The sequence below is a fragment of the Rhipicephalus sanguineus genome, chromosome 6 (genome assembly GCF_013339695.2).
Source record: "Rhipicephalus sanguineus isolate Rsan-2018 chromosome 6, BIME_Rsan_1.4, whole genome shotgun sequence".
Lineage (NCBI taxonomy): Eukaryota > Metazoa > Arthropoda > Arachnida > Ixodida > Ixodidae > Rhipicephalus > Rhipicephalus sanguineus.
In genome coordinates, this window is record NC_051181.1 from 8,790,924 (window position 1) to 8,804,823 (window position 13,900).

At 47.6% G+C, this 13,900-nt stretch overlaps 1 protein-coding gene across 7 annotated transcripts in view; it reads left to right on the forward strand.

The window, feature by feature from the left end:
• LOC119395590 (mitogen-activated protein kinase kinase kinase 7) overlaps positions 1 to 13,900 on the forward strand; it is a 326,442-nt gene that overhangs the window by 47,124 nt on the left and 265,418 nt on the right. For all 7 annotated transcript variants that reach the window (XR_007416461.1, XM_049416687.1, XM_049416691.1 and 4 more), the window contains exons 3-4: positions 6,792 to 6,860; positions 9,865 to 9,910. Coding sequence is in view for 6 of the 7 variants with exons in the window: in XM_049416687.1 (XP_049272644.1) it covers positions 6,792 to 6,860; positions 9,865 to 9,910 (115 nt within the window). In the remaining variant the exon portion in view is untranslated. The remainder of the gene's footprint in view (positions 1 to 6,791; positions 6,861 to 9,864; positions 9,911 to 13,900) is intronic.

Here is a 13,900-nt window from a genome sequence, read left to right on the forward strand (position 1 = left end):
AGCAGCATGAATCTTGTAGCGTCCCCGTGTTGGGCTCCGTGGTGGGTGGCCGCCATCGCTGCCGAAATGAACTCCAATAACATGCATAGAGCGTTTCCTCTAATCAGTGATCGTACCGCTTCAAAGCGCGTACGCACCGAAGAACTCACATTTCTCAGTCGACCAAAAGAAGTATTCCCCCACTATCATGTTGTACACAGTGAGAACAGTAACAAAACAGCTAGAACCATGTCCCCTTTCATAGTATCCAAATCACTTACAGACACCTTAGGTGCTGGCTATAAAGTCACGAAAATGGCTAGTGGAGACCTCCTACTCGAACTACATGACAAGACCCAGTTTGACAAACTAAAGAACCTCCGAACTTTCGGCGACATTCCCATAACAGTAACCCCCCATCGGTCCATGAACTCTGCCCGTGGAGTAGTATCAGACGCAGATCTTCTTGAACTTACAGAGATCGAACTCCTCGAAGGCTGGAAGGATCAGCACGTGACAAATGTAAAACGAATCATCATCCGAAGAAACAACGAGGAAATTCCCACTAAACACCTGATACTAACCTTTGCCACAAGCGAACTACCAAAGACCATAGACACTGGGTACACAAAGACAAATATCAGGCCGTACATTCCAAACCCTCGCAGATGTTTTCAATGCCAAAGATTTGGCCACGGCTCTCTGAGTTGCCGAGGTCGACCTACCTGCGCGAAATGTGGTGTCCAAGGCCATGCCTCGGACACCTGTAATGAAACCCCACATTGTGTGAATTGCGACGGCGACCACGCCGCGTATTCACGTTGTTGCCCAAGCTGGAAAAAGGAAAAAGATATTATATCACTGAAGGTACGCGAAAAGATCTCATTCAAAGAAGCACGAAGAAGGTGTTCGGCCTTTCATGGTCCTACCTATGCTGATGCGGCGCGTCAGGGGGCAGCGTCGCATCAGCCACCGCCACTGCCCCGGCCCACGCAAGGTGAGCCATCGGCCGTGGCGGCTGCCCCCGTAGTGGCAGTAGTTAAGTCTGCTTCGCCTGCCCAGCCAGAGATCTCGGCGACTCCAGGGTCGTCGGGTCTCACGACCACGCCTCGCCAGGCGAGGTCGGTAAACCAAGCCAACAGCTCACAAACGCGGGCGTCCAGTGCCTCACACGAGGCAATGGACACAACTACGGTACCCCTGGTGCCTAAAGAGCGGCGTAGCTCCTTGGAGCGCGCTAAGAAAACAAAAAAGCCGATAACAGCGCCTGCCGACGGCTCTGTTACTTAAGTTCCAACTTTCCGTTTGAAAAACAGCTACTTCCTTTTCGTACACACAGCACTATACTTCACTTCCAATATGGAAACACAAATCATACAATGGAACGTCAGAGGACTCCTTAGAAATCTCGATGATGTCCAAGAACTATTACACAGACATTCACCAAAAGTGCTGTGTGTACAAGAAACACACTTAAAATCCAAGCACACCAACTTTCTACGTAGTTACATTATTTTCCGAAAGGACCGGAACGATGCCATGGCGTCATCCGGTGGCGTAGCCGTTGTAGTTAATCAAGGAATAGCATGTATACACTTACCACTCCAAACGTCCCTCGAGGCAGTGGCTGTTTGAGCGGTTCTTTTGAACAAACTTGTCACCATTTGCTTGCTCTTCATACCACCACACTACCAACTGCAAAAACATGAATTTCAGTCTTTAATAAATGAACTCCCAGAACCTTACCTGGTCCTTGGGGACTTTAATGCACATAGCAGTCTATGGGGTGACTCTCGCTGCGATGCACGAGGTCGTCTGATTGAACAGTTCCTCTTCACGTCCGGTGTGTGTCTGTTGAATCAGAAAGAGCCAACATATTATAACTTCGCTAACAATACCTACTCGTCCATAGATCTCACCATTACATCTCCATCACTTCTACCTCTATTCAAATGGAAAGTCGGTAATAATCCTTATGGAAGCGACCACTTTCCAATAGTTCTGAGCTCACCAATAATGTATGATTGTCCCCCACAGGTTCCCAAATGGCACGTTGACAAAGCCGATTGGGAAGAGTTTCGTAAAGTTACTCGCTTAAATTGGACTGATATGTGTGGTTTAAGCATAGATGCAGCCGTAGAGTACTTTACAGCTTTTCTCACGGATGCTGCAACTAAGTGCATCCCACAAACAACTGGACTGCCCGGGAAACGACGTGTCCCGTGGTGGTACACTGAGTGTCGAAATGCACGGAAAAAACAAAACAAAGCATGGAGGTTGCTTAGGGACTCTCCGACAGCCGAGAATCTTGAGTTTCAAGAACATAAAGTCCCAAGGTAGGAGAACGCGCCGACAGGCCAGAAGGGAAAGTTGGCAGAAGTTTTTATCGGGCATTAATTCATATACACAGGAGGCCAAAGTCTGGAACATGGTTAGCAGGGTAGCAGGCCGACAAGCACATTCACTTCCTCTAGTAAACACACAAGGTGACAGCTTGGAAGACCAGGCGAACTTCCTAGGTGCACACTTCGAACAGGTGTCGAGCTCGTCACACTATAGTGAAGCTTTCCAAAGATACAAAACAAGAATCGAAAAACAGGAACTAGAGCGTAAATCCACAAAACACGAAGCATACAATGAACCTTTCTGCATTGCTGAGCTGCAAGCATCGCTTAACTGCTGCAATAATTCCGCCCCAGGCTCCGACCGTGTTGTATATGAAATGTTGAAACACCTGCCATCTGAAACTCAAAAAGCCCTCCTCTCACTGTATAACGCTGTTTGGTCTTCCAGCGAGATCCCCTCGGCCTGGAAGGAAGCCATTATTATTCCGATTTTAAAACAGGGCAAGGACCCATCCTCCGTTACGAGCTACAGGCCCATTGCACTAACAAGCTGCCTGTGTAAACTTTTTGAAAAGATGATAAACCGCCGACTTATACGTTTCCTCGAAGCAAACAAATCACTCGACCCATACCAGTGCGGTTTTCGAGAGGGTAGATCTACCTCTGACCACCTTATCTGTATCGAGGCACAAATTCGCGACGCTTTTGTCCAAAAGCAATTCTTTCTTTCAGTGTTCCTTGATATGGAAAAGGCTTACGACACCACATGGCGCTTTGGCATACTGCGAGACCTCTCACACTTAGGTGTCCGAGGAAAGATGCTGACCATAATCGAAAGCTATTTGTCCAATCGCACGTTCCGTGTTCGAGCGGGTAATGTCTTGTCCAGAATATTTGTCCAGGAAACTGGAGTGCCGCAAGGTGGTGTCCTGAGTTGCACACTTTTTATTATAAAAATGAATTCGCTACGTCTGTACATTCCACGGAACATGTTTTATTGCACATATGTGGACGACGAGCAGTTCGGTTATAAGTCGTGCAACCTTTCAATGTGTGAGCGGCAGGTCCAGCTGGGCTTGAACAAGGTCTCTAAATGGGCAGACGAGAATGGGTTTACGCTGAATGCACAAAAAAGCACTTGCGTCCTATTCTCCAGAAAAAGAGGCTTTCATCCCGATCCAGACATTGACCTACATGGTCAGCGTCTGTTGGTAAAAACAGAGCACAAGTTCCTAGGGCTAATTCTAGACACAAAACTTACATTCATACTGCACATTAAGTACATAAAAAACAAGTGCATTAAAACTATGAATATTCTAAAAGTGTTGTCACGCACTATGTGGGGTAGTGACAGGAAGTGCCTGATGAACCTTTATAAAAGCCTTGTACACACGCGCCTAGATTACGGGGCGATAATCTATCACTCTGCGACACCAAGTGCCTTGAAGATGCTTGACCCAGTCCACCATTTGGGCATTCGTCTTTCTACGGGCGCCTTTCGCACCAGCCCCATGGAAAGCCTCTACCTCGAATCGGACGAATGGTCGCTACACCTTCAGAGATCTTACCTATCTTTTGTGTATTTCCTCAAAGTGAACGCAAACAACGAACACCCCTCACACACTACAATCAATGAGTTGTCTGCTTCTGAACTTTTTCACAACCGTCCCTCGATGAGACAGCCGTACTCACTTCGTGTGAGGGGACTAGCTGAAGAAATAGGTGTGCCACTTCTCGAACACTGTCTAATGGCTCCCGCTGCCTATCTCCCGCCGTGGCAGTGGCAGCTTGTAGATTGCGACGTTTCTTTCGTCGAAGTTACCAAGCATGCGCCACTTGCACATATCCGTACACACTTCCTCGAATTACAATACAAGTACCCACACCCTGAATTCTTTACAGATGCCGCAAAGTCTAACACTTCTGTGTCGTACGCAGCCGTTGGTACATTCCTTTTCCGATTCCGGTATTCTGCACCCTGATTCCAGTATCTTCACGGCAGAGGCTTACGCGATACTTGCGGCAGTTAAACACATAAAGCAATTAAAACTACAAAAGGCAGTGATATACACGGATTCATTAGGCGTAGTGAAAGCTTTAAAAACTATGACAAAACACACAAATCCGGTCCTTGTCTCGCTCTATTCTATTTTATGCACGATCTACTCTCTTAAACAACATGTCGTAGTGTGCTGGGTGCCAGGGCACCGCGAGATACAAGGCAACGTGTTGGCGGATCAGCTAGCAGCATCCGCCACGAAAACAGTCCCAATACGTCTGTAGCTATCCCTCCATAATGGTGTAATAGTAGCGCAAAAAAAGACGAGGACAAGAAAGTGAACACCACAAGCGCTTTTTTTTGCGCTACTATTACACCATTATGAATCACTACCAACTAGCTTGCCTTTCCGTTTTGCTATCCCTCCACTAGACTTAAAACCATTCCTCAAAAGAAAGATCAGGGCCTTTTGGCAGAGCACATGGGATAGGAACACACAAAATAAACTGCATGTTATCAAGCCGCAACTAGGTAATTGGACACCAGTATCAAAGTCACGCCACACAGAAGTCACACTCTGCAGACTTAGGATTGGCCACACATACAGTACACATTCATACCTTCTGTCCGGAGGCGATCCACCTTTGTGCGACTACTGTGGCGATCCCTTAACTGTACTTCACACCCTACTACAATGTACGGAACTAGACGCTCTCAGGAAAAAACATTTTTCATCTACATACCTGCAGTTCCCACTCCATCCTGTTATGCTCATTGGCAGAGAACCCCTTTTTAAATACCAGTCCCTCTTTGAATTTCTGAAAGATGTACGTAATTTCAACGTTATTTTTCCAGGCGCTCCATAGCGCGGTCTCATGATTGAGGCTGTTGCTGCGGTTTCCATCAAAGGAAGCACCTGCCTCCCGGCCTTTGGGATCAAAGGCCTTGAGGAGGCACTCGTGCTGTTATCCTGCCTTTCACTTCTAAATACCATGATCACTCGTCATTTATCCCACACCCATAGATCACACCACTTGTCACTGCCATAATTTTAGACTGTATACACATCTTTTACGCTTCTTTATAGCGCGTGATTTTAGGTCTCTATACAGCCACAATACACCCGGTCATCGTAATCATTGGTCATTGCTAACGCCACATAATAGACATGGCGCTCTTTGGCCACCCATGGCCCTTGCGCCACAAAGCCCCACTAATCATCAAACGACGCAGATGACGCCGTACAAGTTGGTCTACGGAAGGAGCTCGGCAACGACGCTCGACGCCATGCTACCGAACGTCACCGATGAAGAAAATCTCGACGCCGCCGCTTACTTACAACGTGCCGAAGAAGCTCGACAGCTCGCCCGCCTGCGCATCAAGACCCAGCAGAACACCGACAGCCGTCGCTACAATCTTCGACGACACTTCGTGGAGTACCAGCCCGGCGACCGTGTCTGGGTCTGGACACCAATACGACGACGCGGATTGAGCAAGAAGCTTCTGCGACGATACTTCGGACCGTACAGGGTACTTCGACGTCTCGGCGCACTCGACTACGAGGTTGTCCCCGACGGCATCACGAACTCTCAGAGGCGCCGAGCTCAACCCGAGGTCGTGCATGTGGTGCGCCTTAAACCGTACTATGCACGTTAATGCACCAGAGGACTCTAATGTTTGCTTTCTTTATTAGTTTTCTTTAGTATTGCATGTATTCATGTTCTGTTTTTAAGCATCGGGACAATGCTTTTTCGGAGGGGGGCATTGCCGCGCGTCTTATGTTTCATGAGTTCAAGCTACACCCCCGAAGACTGTCAGCAACGCTCAGCGCAAACCGCGCCACATTGTTCGCGAAGCTTCCCGATCATTGTAGATCGTTTTGTTAAGATTGCGCGCGGCAAGCAAATGTTCCAGCTTTGTCGAGAGATAACGCCGCCACCAGCGATATCGCTGGAAAGTTCGATAGCGCCTGTATAAAAGCCGACACGCTTGACCGCTTGTCAGTTGATCGACGGTCGACGCTCTGTTCGCCGCTATCAGCGTATTGCTGTAGTTTGACTTTCAGTTTCTCGGCCACAAGTTCGGCCAAATAAACAGTTTCATCTCGGACGTGCTGACTGTTGTCTTCGTCGACGTCACAACCACGTGACAATATACACAGCACCAGAGCAGCAGAGGGTACCAAGTCATGAACCAAGAGAATGTTCTGCTCACTCAGTAATTTCCCTTTCAAGGCCTACATTTTTGTTTCGCCTTTCATTGAGAGAGAGGAGCCTTTGTGTCTACTTCCTAAAGGCATAAAGTGGCTCACAAAGTGCTTCTTCTTTTGGCCACTAACATTCAAAGGTTTCATGGACTGAACGTTCTTCTTCAATATTGCACCATGATATTTCTTAAGAAATGACTGACTGGTTTTATTGTTTAGCTGAATATCGGTGTTTTTCAGCTTGTGAAATCTCGTGGTGCAGGTGCGACAGCTGTCACGAGTAGACCACCCCAACATAGTCAAGCTGTATGGTGCCAGGGTGCGAACACCGGTGAGTGAACACTTGGCTTGTTGTTGAGCCTCATCCTGGTGCACAGCTGAATGTGGCTGTGGCTACTTCCGCAGTATACAGTGCAAGGAGAACCTGTTCTTTTCCTCGGTACATGGAGAAATTACTATTGTTCTCAGTGTGGAAAAAAAAAACCAAAGGAAAGACAAGCAGTAGTGTGCTGTAACAAGATGCTGAATGTGTGCACTAACGCAGTGATAATTTGTGATTGCAGTGCATATTCAACTATGTTGCCATCCTGTCTTTTGTTAAGAGATAGCAGTCATGCTTGTTATCACTGGATAAATTTGTGCGTGCAGCTCTTTGACGGTGGTGACACTGTATCAATAAGCACTTTTATCGAATAAAGCTCAGTTGGTAGTTCAGCACTGGTTCTGTTTGTACATATGTCTTTCGTCTCATCTTTCGTGCTGGTTAACTTCGCAAGTGTTGCGCCAGCTTGCCCAGACAAAAGCACTCTTAAGTCAATACAATGACAGCTTCATTTATTTTTTACTTAATACACACTGTTAATGCCAGGACTGGCACAGCTATGACACATAGCTAGAACAAATGTATGCAGGGAATTACTGTTTACACTATCGTTGCTGTTAAGTTATCATTGACCAGCAGTGAGATAGACAACCTATTTAAGCTGCTGTTTGGAACGAAAAATTTAGACAAGAAATTAATTTAAAAAAAATGTGTTTTGGATTCTGCGACTACTCATGCATCACCAATTTTCATGTGTCCTAGATTTTAGCAATAAGAGTTCTGGTTTCTTTTTTTTTTGCTTTCAATTTCCTATTTAATTTTTTTGTAACCTTCTGACCAGCTTTTCTCAGCTTTGGCGCAGTCAATTGTCATCATTTTTGTTGTGCGAGCGCTGTCGAGTAACACAGCTCTAGCAGAGATGAAATAAGCTGGCCATCTCCGTCGCAAAGAACGCGCATGCGATAGCATCAGCCCGTGTGCGAGGCCTGCTGTCGCTTGCTTCTCATTCAGAAAGGAAACGCTCCGCCCGTCTTTCGCTGGGTGAAGGAGCATGAAGGGACGCCGGGGGAGGGGGGGCAGCATGGCTCAAATAGCAAGTGTGGCAATTCACTATTAGGCCACTGTAGGGAGCGCTGGCGCACGCACTATCTCGGCAGACATCAGAAAACTGCTCATATACCCTTCTACAGGCTGTGATCTCACCACTTTGTGCTGTGACCACTGATGGAACAAACTGCATGAAAACCGCTTCTCTCCCGGGAGCAGCCATATTCCAATACACCAGCGTTTTGTAGGGTCATGCGAGATTGGATAAAAAATTCGCTGCTAGCCATAGTTCGTATTACATTACGACATGTTGCCATCGCATTCACTGCTTCGCTTTTTCATTGAAACAGATTCTTTTCGAAATTCGAGAGACAAATTTCTCTTGCCACGAAATCACAATATGCTACCTGCCAGGTGATCACACAAGATGACACTACATTGATGTCCAACATTCTTCTCATGCTGTAACTGCGCACCATGGCAAAAGAACGCCAATAGCAAAGTTTAAAAACAGTTTCGGAGAGGCCTTAGTTGGCACTTGGCACCTAAAGTTTGAAATCCTCTGTTTTGAACTATGCTGAACGAAACAGATTTAAAAAGGCCAGGTAACTTGTCGTAGCAGTAGTAAAAAGAAGCAGTAGAAAGTGCAGTAGAACCCCGCGGATATGTTTTTGAAGGGACGGTTGGAAATAAACGTAAGAGAGGGGAAATGCAAGGGCCGAAAAACAGGAAAAGCGCCAAAGTATTTAGTGGTACAGAATTTTATTTCAATGCTTACACGTGAAAAAACCGTGCAACGTTGCCTGGTGCTTTTACTCATGTCCGAGCAGCACGAAAAGTTTTTCGAGCACCTGCAGTCGCGAGATTTTCGCCGGTTGCGTCGGCGTCTCCGAGCGATACTGTAGGACCGTTGGCATAGTGTCGGACCACTGTGGCTTGTAGTAAATGGTCGAACGCCTTGCGAAGGTAGAATTACCCCCGAAAGCAGTCATCGAAAGAAAGGAGCCCTGCTCTACCAACTCCTAAATTTCGTCACTGGTGCACACATTCGCGCACTCAGCCACGATCTAGTCGACGGATTGAAACGCGAAGCTGGGGACGGCGTCATCTACAGAAATGTAATCAGTGTATGTGATTTTTTTAGCAGCAACAGCTGTAGGCACGAATGAACTAAGTACACGCAAGCACGACCAGCACGGCGAGTCCAACCTCGAGCCACGCGCACGACCACGTGAGCTCCAACCAGCTCGAACTCCTCCGACAAATGAAATAATACAAGTCTACGCCAACGCCATGGCAGAAGTAAATGCCAATCTCGAAGGCCTTGCTTGTGCAAGCAATTACGTCATAGATGTCATATTTGCAATACAAATCTCAAAGGCTATGCTTTTGTCATAAGTAAATGCTGATCTCGAAGGCTGTGCTTTTGTTTGCGTCAACTGAAAGTACCTGTCGCTTGTGCCTCTCATGTGGCTAATGTTACGGTCAAACCAGGCCAGGCCACATGAAAAGTCACCGTGGCCGCTCTCTTCGGTACTCACTCGGTCGGCTCGGAACGCACTTCGCGACGTATCATACGGGAACGGTCCCAGTTACAACGTAAGAGCAGGGTTCCCAATACATTGTACCCAATGGGAGCTGTGCCGGGACCGGTGAAAAACGACGTAACAGCCGGGAAAACGCATCAGAAAGGAACGTAACAGCGGGGTCCTACTGTAGCAGGAAAAGAAAAAGAATCTTTTAAATAAGTAGTTGATCTTGCTGTCTTTTTTTTCAGGAATATGCTAAAAAATTGTCAGCCTTTGAGAGGTTATCACTAAAAACATCTCAAAATATGTAGGTGGGATATAAATTTGCACCTGGTACCATTCAGGAAAATTGAATAAAAGGTGCTAACTTGATTTCTTTCCGTGTAGTATTTCAGGAAACTATGATAGCTCACATGAACGCATGCCTTTGATTGCAGGTTTGCCTGGTGATGGAGTATGCGGAAGGGGGATCCCTCTACAATGGTGAGTATTGCATGCGATTGTGAAGAGAAGCTCTCCATCCATCCGGCAGTGAATAATGTCCTCACAACTGAATGATAGCATCAACACCTTGCTTACTGGCCATTGGGGAAATTAGCCCCTACCCCTGAATTTCTTAGCAGCATGTCTGTTTGACAACAATTTCAGCTTTGGTTTAAGGGAGAATAGAAAAAGAAATCAGGCTGCATAGTCAGTGAAGTACAGGTGCCCTCATCCATGTGCTGGCCCCAAGTAGGGTGGACACATGCCAGATCTTGCATTTCGCTGCACCAGTTTAAGGGGTGCAGCACTTGGATGGTTCTCGTGCCCTCTGCACTGGTTTCCTCTTGTCAAGCCCAGTTCCGGACGAGTTCTCTGCCCCCCAAGCCAAGAGCAGACAGTGCTCCACAGTGTTTGTCTTAAGCTGCTGCACAGCCCCAGCGGGTCATTTAAGGCGCATCTTTCCAGCAGTCATTAGGCAAAAGTCTTCTGTGCTTCATGCGTAAGAAAATCTGGCGTAGTTGCAACAACATAAACTGTCCAAAAACAGACCAATAAAAAGTTGGCTCAAGGTGCACAGACTCGCATCCTTTTTGCAAAGGCTGAGACAAAGAAGAAACATCTGATGAACTTAAAAATGTATTCATGTCTCAACTTGCATGTGTGTCCTAATGGGTTTCGAGACTTGCCATGTTTTTTCTAACACGCCATCGTGGCATGCAGACCAAGTGGTGATGTCAACAAGAGACTTCAAAAACAATGCCAATGAATACACTTAGGTGCATGCATAATAGCTTTCACCTTAAGTTGTCTTGACATCGGTCAGGGCCACTTTACGCTCAAGCCACAGGGCAGATGGCCTTCCATTGATCTGTCGTTATTTTATATTTAAATGTGTACCACTTTAAGGGCTCAGTTTGTCGTCCATTCATAGATCTCGCGTGGCATCATCACGCTCGAAATCAAGTGGTAAATACAGGCCTAAAACGAGGCTAGCAATGCTCAAAACTGGACTAAAATAAACAAACAAGGATTAAAATAATATAATTAACAGAAATAACTGAGTAGTAACTGCAATAATTAACTTCAAATCACTAAGAGCGTTTCGGAAACATGCCGCCGACTCCATCATTGGGCCACTGCCTTGCTATGCAAGCGATTGCTCCTCCCACCGGCCCTTCTCCGGCGTCACATCTGAAGGGGAAACAACCTGACGGAACTCGCTGCAGATGACACGTATCTCAACTGCCGTAACATGCACGAGTTGATATAGTGCAGCAAAAAGTAGCATGCATGTCACATACCTAGTTTTCAAATCTCCCTAACAAGAATCTACTCTTTCAGAAGCCACGGTTGTGGCTATTTGCGCAAAGAAATCACAAGGAAGGGTTAAGGGGAGCACAAGTGTGAGTCCCACAAGTGTGACCGTATCTGCATAAAATTCAGATTATGGGGATAAGCAGGGACACCACTGCTCGAGAACTGTTGGAAGCTTTTCACATAAAAGCACGAGGTTTATTATGCATTAGTGGCACTTCATTATTCTTTTCGCAGGCAGAGAGCACGTTCTTGCATCGCAGTTGTGATTAAGATGGTATCCGATTGTTGTGAGCCTGCCCTTTTGTGCATGTCTATACCTATATATTGCATTGCACAAAACATTATCTGTTCGATGTATGCCTTGCATTCCGCGCATGCCTTTGCATATTGTAACGACGCGGGATCGACGATCAAAAGGAGAACGACCAACAAATGCGCTAGATCAGTAGCTGAAATGACAACAACGTCTTCTTCGTCCCTGCCCTGGGGCCACTGTCCTCACGCTGCTTCATTGTCGACGCTACTGGCACATACGCGCGGCATTATTCCCCCTTTTAAAAAGAAACATCGTCCCGATGATGAAAGCCCAGAAAACAGGGCAAAAAAACACTGCGCAGTTAGTCACTGAAAGTATGGCTTCATCCGAAGCACGTGGATGATTTCTGGTGAATGTCTTCGGCACTTGGAACACTGAGGGCCGCCCGGAACAACCTCGTAATTGACGTCACTGATGCGTCGGAGGACTTCGTAAGGCCCGAAGTATCTCCGCAACAGCTTTTCAGAGAGCCCACGACGACGAATAGGTGTCCAAACCCACACTTTGTCGCCCACGTTGTATGTGACGGGTCTGTGCCGGAGATTGTAGTGCCTGGCGTCATAGTCCTGTTGTTCGGTGATTCGCAACCGGGCAAGTTGCCGAGCTTCTTCTGCTCGCTGTGTAAATTCTTCAGCGTCCGTCTCTGTGCCATCATTTTCATGAGGGAGCATCGCGTCTAACGTAGTTGTAACTTCACGGCCGTAAACGAGACTGAAGGGTGTCTTCCGAGTGGTCTCCTGACGAGCCGTGTTATACGCAAATGTGACGTAGGGTAGGATGTCGTCCCAGTTCTTGTGCTCTGCATCTACGTACACGCTTATCATGTCAGCCAGGGTCCTGTTGAGACATTCGGTTAACCCGTTGTTCTGTGGATGATACGCCGTTGTCTTCCTGTGGGCGGTACCACTTAGTCGCAAAACGGTGTCCAAAAGCTCGGCCATGAACGCAGTACCTCTGTCAGTGATAATAACTGCGGGAGCACCGTGCCTTAAAACGATGGCTTCGATAAAAAATTGCGCCACTTCAGCCGCTGTTGCCCGTCGCAGAGCTCCTGTCTCGGCGTATCGGGTGAGGTAATTGGTGGCGACGATTATCAATCTATTTCCACTAGTAGACGTTGGGAAGGGGCCCAGAAAATCCATGCCGATTTGTGCAAATGGCGTTGTCGGCACATGAACAGGTTGCAACAGGCCGGCTGGCTTGATGGATGGCGGCTTGCGGCGCTGGCAATCTAGACATGTCTGCACGTAAGTTTTCACGACCATGGCAAGTTTCGGCCAGAAATAGTTCTGCCTAATTCTTGCCAATGTCCGAGTGTAGCCCAAGTGACCAGCGGTCGGCTCGTTGTGGCAGGCGTGCAGGACCTCATGTCGAAGCGATGAGGGAACGACGAGTAAGTAGCTGCTGCCACAAGGTGAAAAGTTCTATTTGTAAAGAACGTCGTTGCGCAAGCAGGACGACGCCAGCCCCCTTGCAAATAATTTCGGCACGCTATTGGTTCGTCCTTCAAGGTAATGAATGAGCGGCAGCAGTTCAGCGTCGTCCCGCTGCTGTCGTGAAAAAGCGGCAGTGTCCACGACTCCCAAAAAGGCCGTGTCGTCGTCGTCTTGGTCTGCTGTTTCAACGGCAGACCGAGAAAGACAGTCGGCATCGGCGTGTCGTCTTCCCGATTTGTAGGCAAGAGTGAAGTCGAACTCTTGGAGCCGAAGACTCCAGCGTGTGAGACGGCCGGATGGATCTTTCAAATTAATTAACCAGCAGAGCGAATGGTGATCGCTGATAACGGTGAACGAGCGACCGTACAAATACGGGCGAAATTTGAGGACTGCCCATACCATTGCGAGGCATTCTTTCTTGGTCGTAGTGTAGTTGGCTTCTGTTCGGGACAGCGTCCTACTGGCGTAAGCGATCACCTTTTCGCTGTCGTCCTGCCACTGTACGAGTACTGCTCCAAGGCCCACATTACTAGCGTCTGTGTGCAATATCGTTGGCGCGTCTTCATCGAAGTGGGCGAGCACGGGAGGCGTTTGCATGCGTTGGCGAAGCTCGTCAAATGCCCGTTGCTGGTCTTCGCCCCATGCGAATGGGATATCTTCCCTGGTGAGCTATGCGATGCGCGAAAAATTCGCAATAAATCGCCGGTAATAGGCACAAAGTCCCAAAAAACGTCGCACTGATTTTTTGTCCGATGGGGTCGGGAAATTCGCCACGGCAGCAACTTTATCCGGATCGGGCCGGATTCCGTGGCTGCTGACGACGTGACCTAGGAATTGAAGTTCGTGAAAGCCAAAGTGGCATTTTTCGGGTTTCAATGTGAGACCGGCCGAGCGTATTGCGTCAAAAACTGTTTCCAGTCT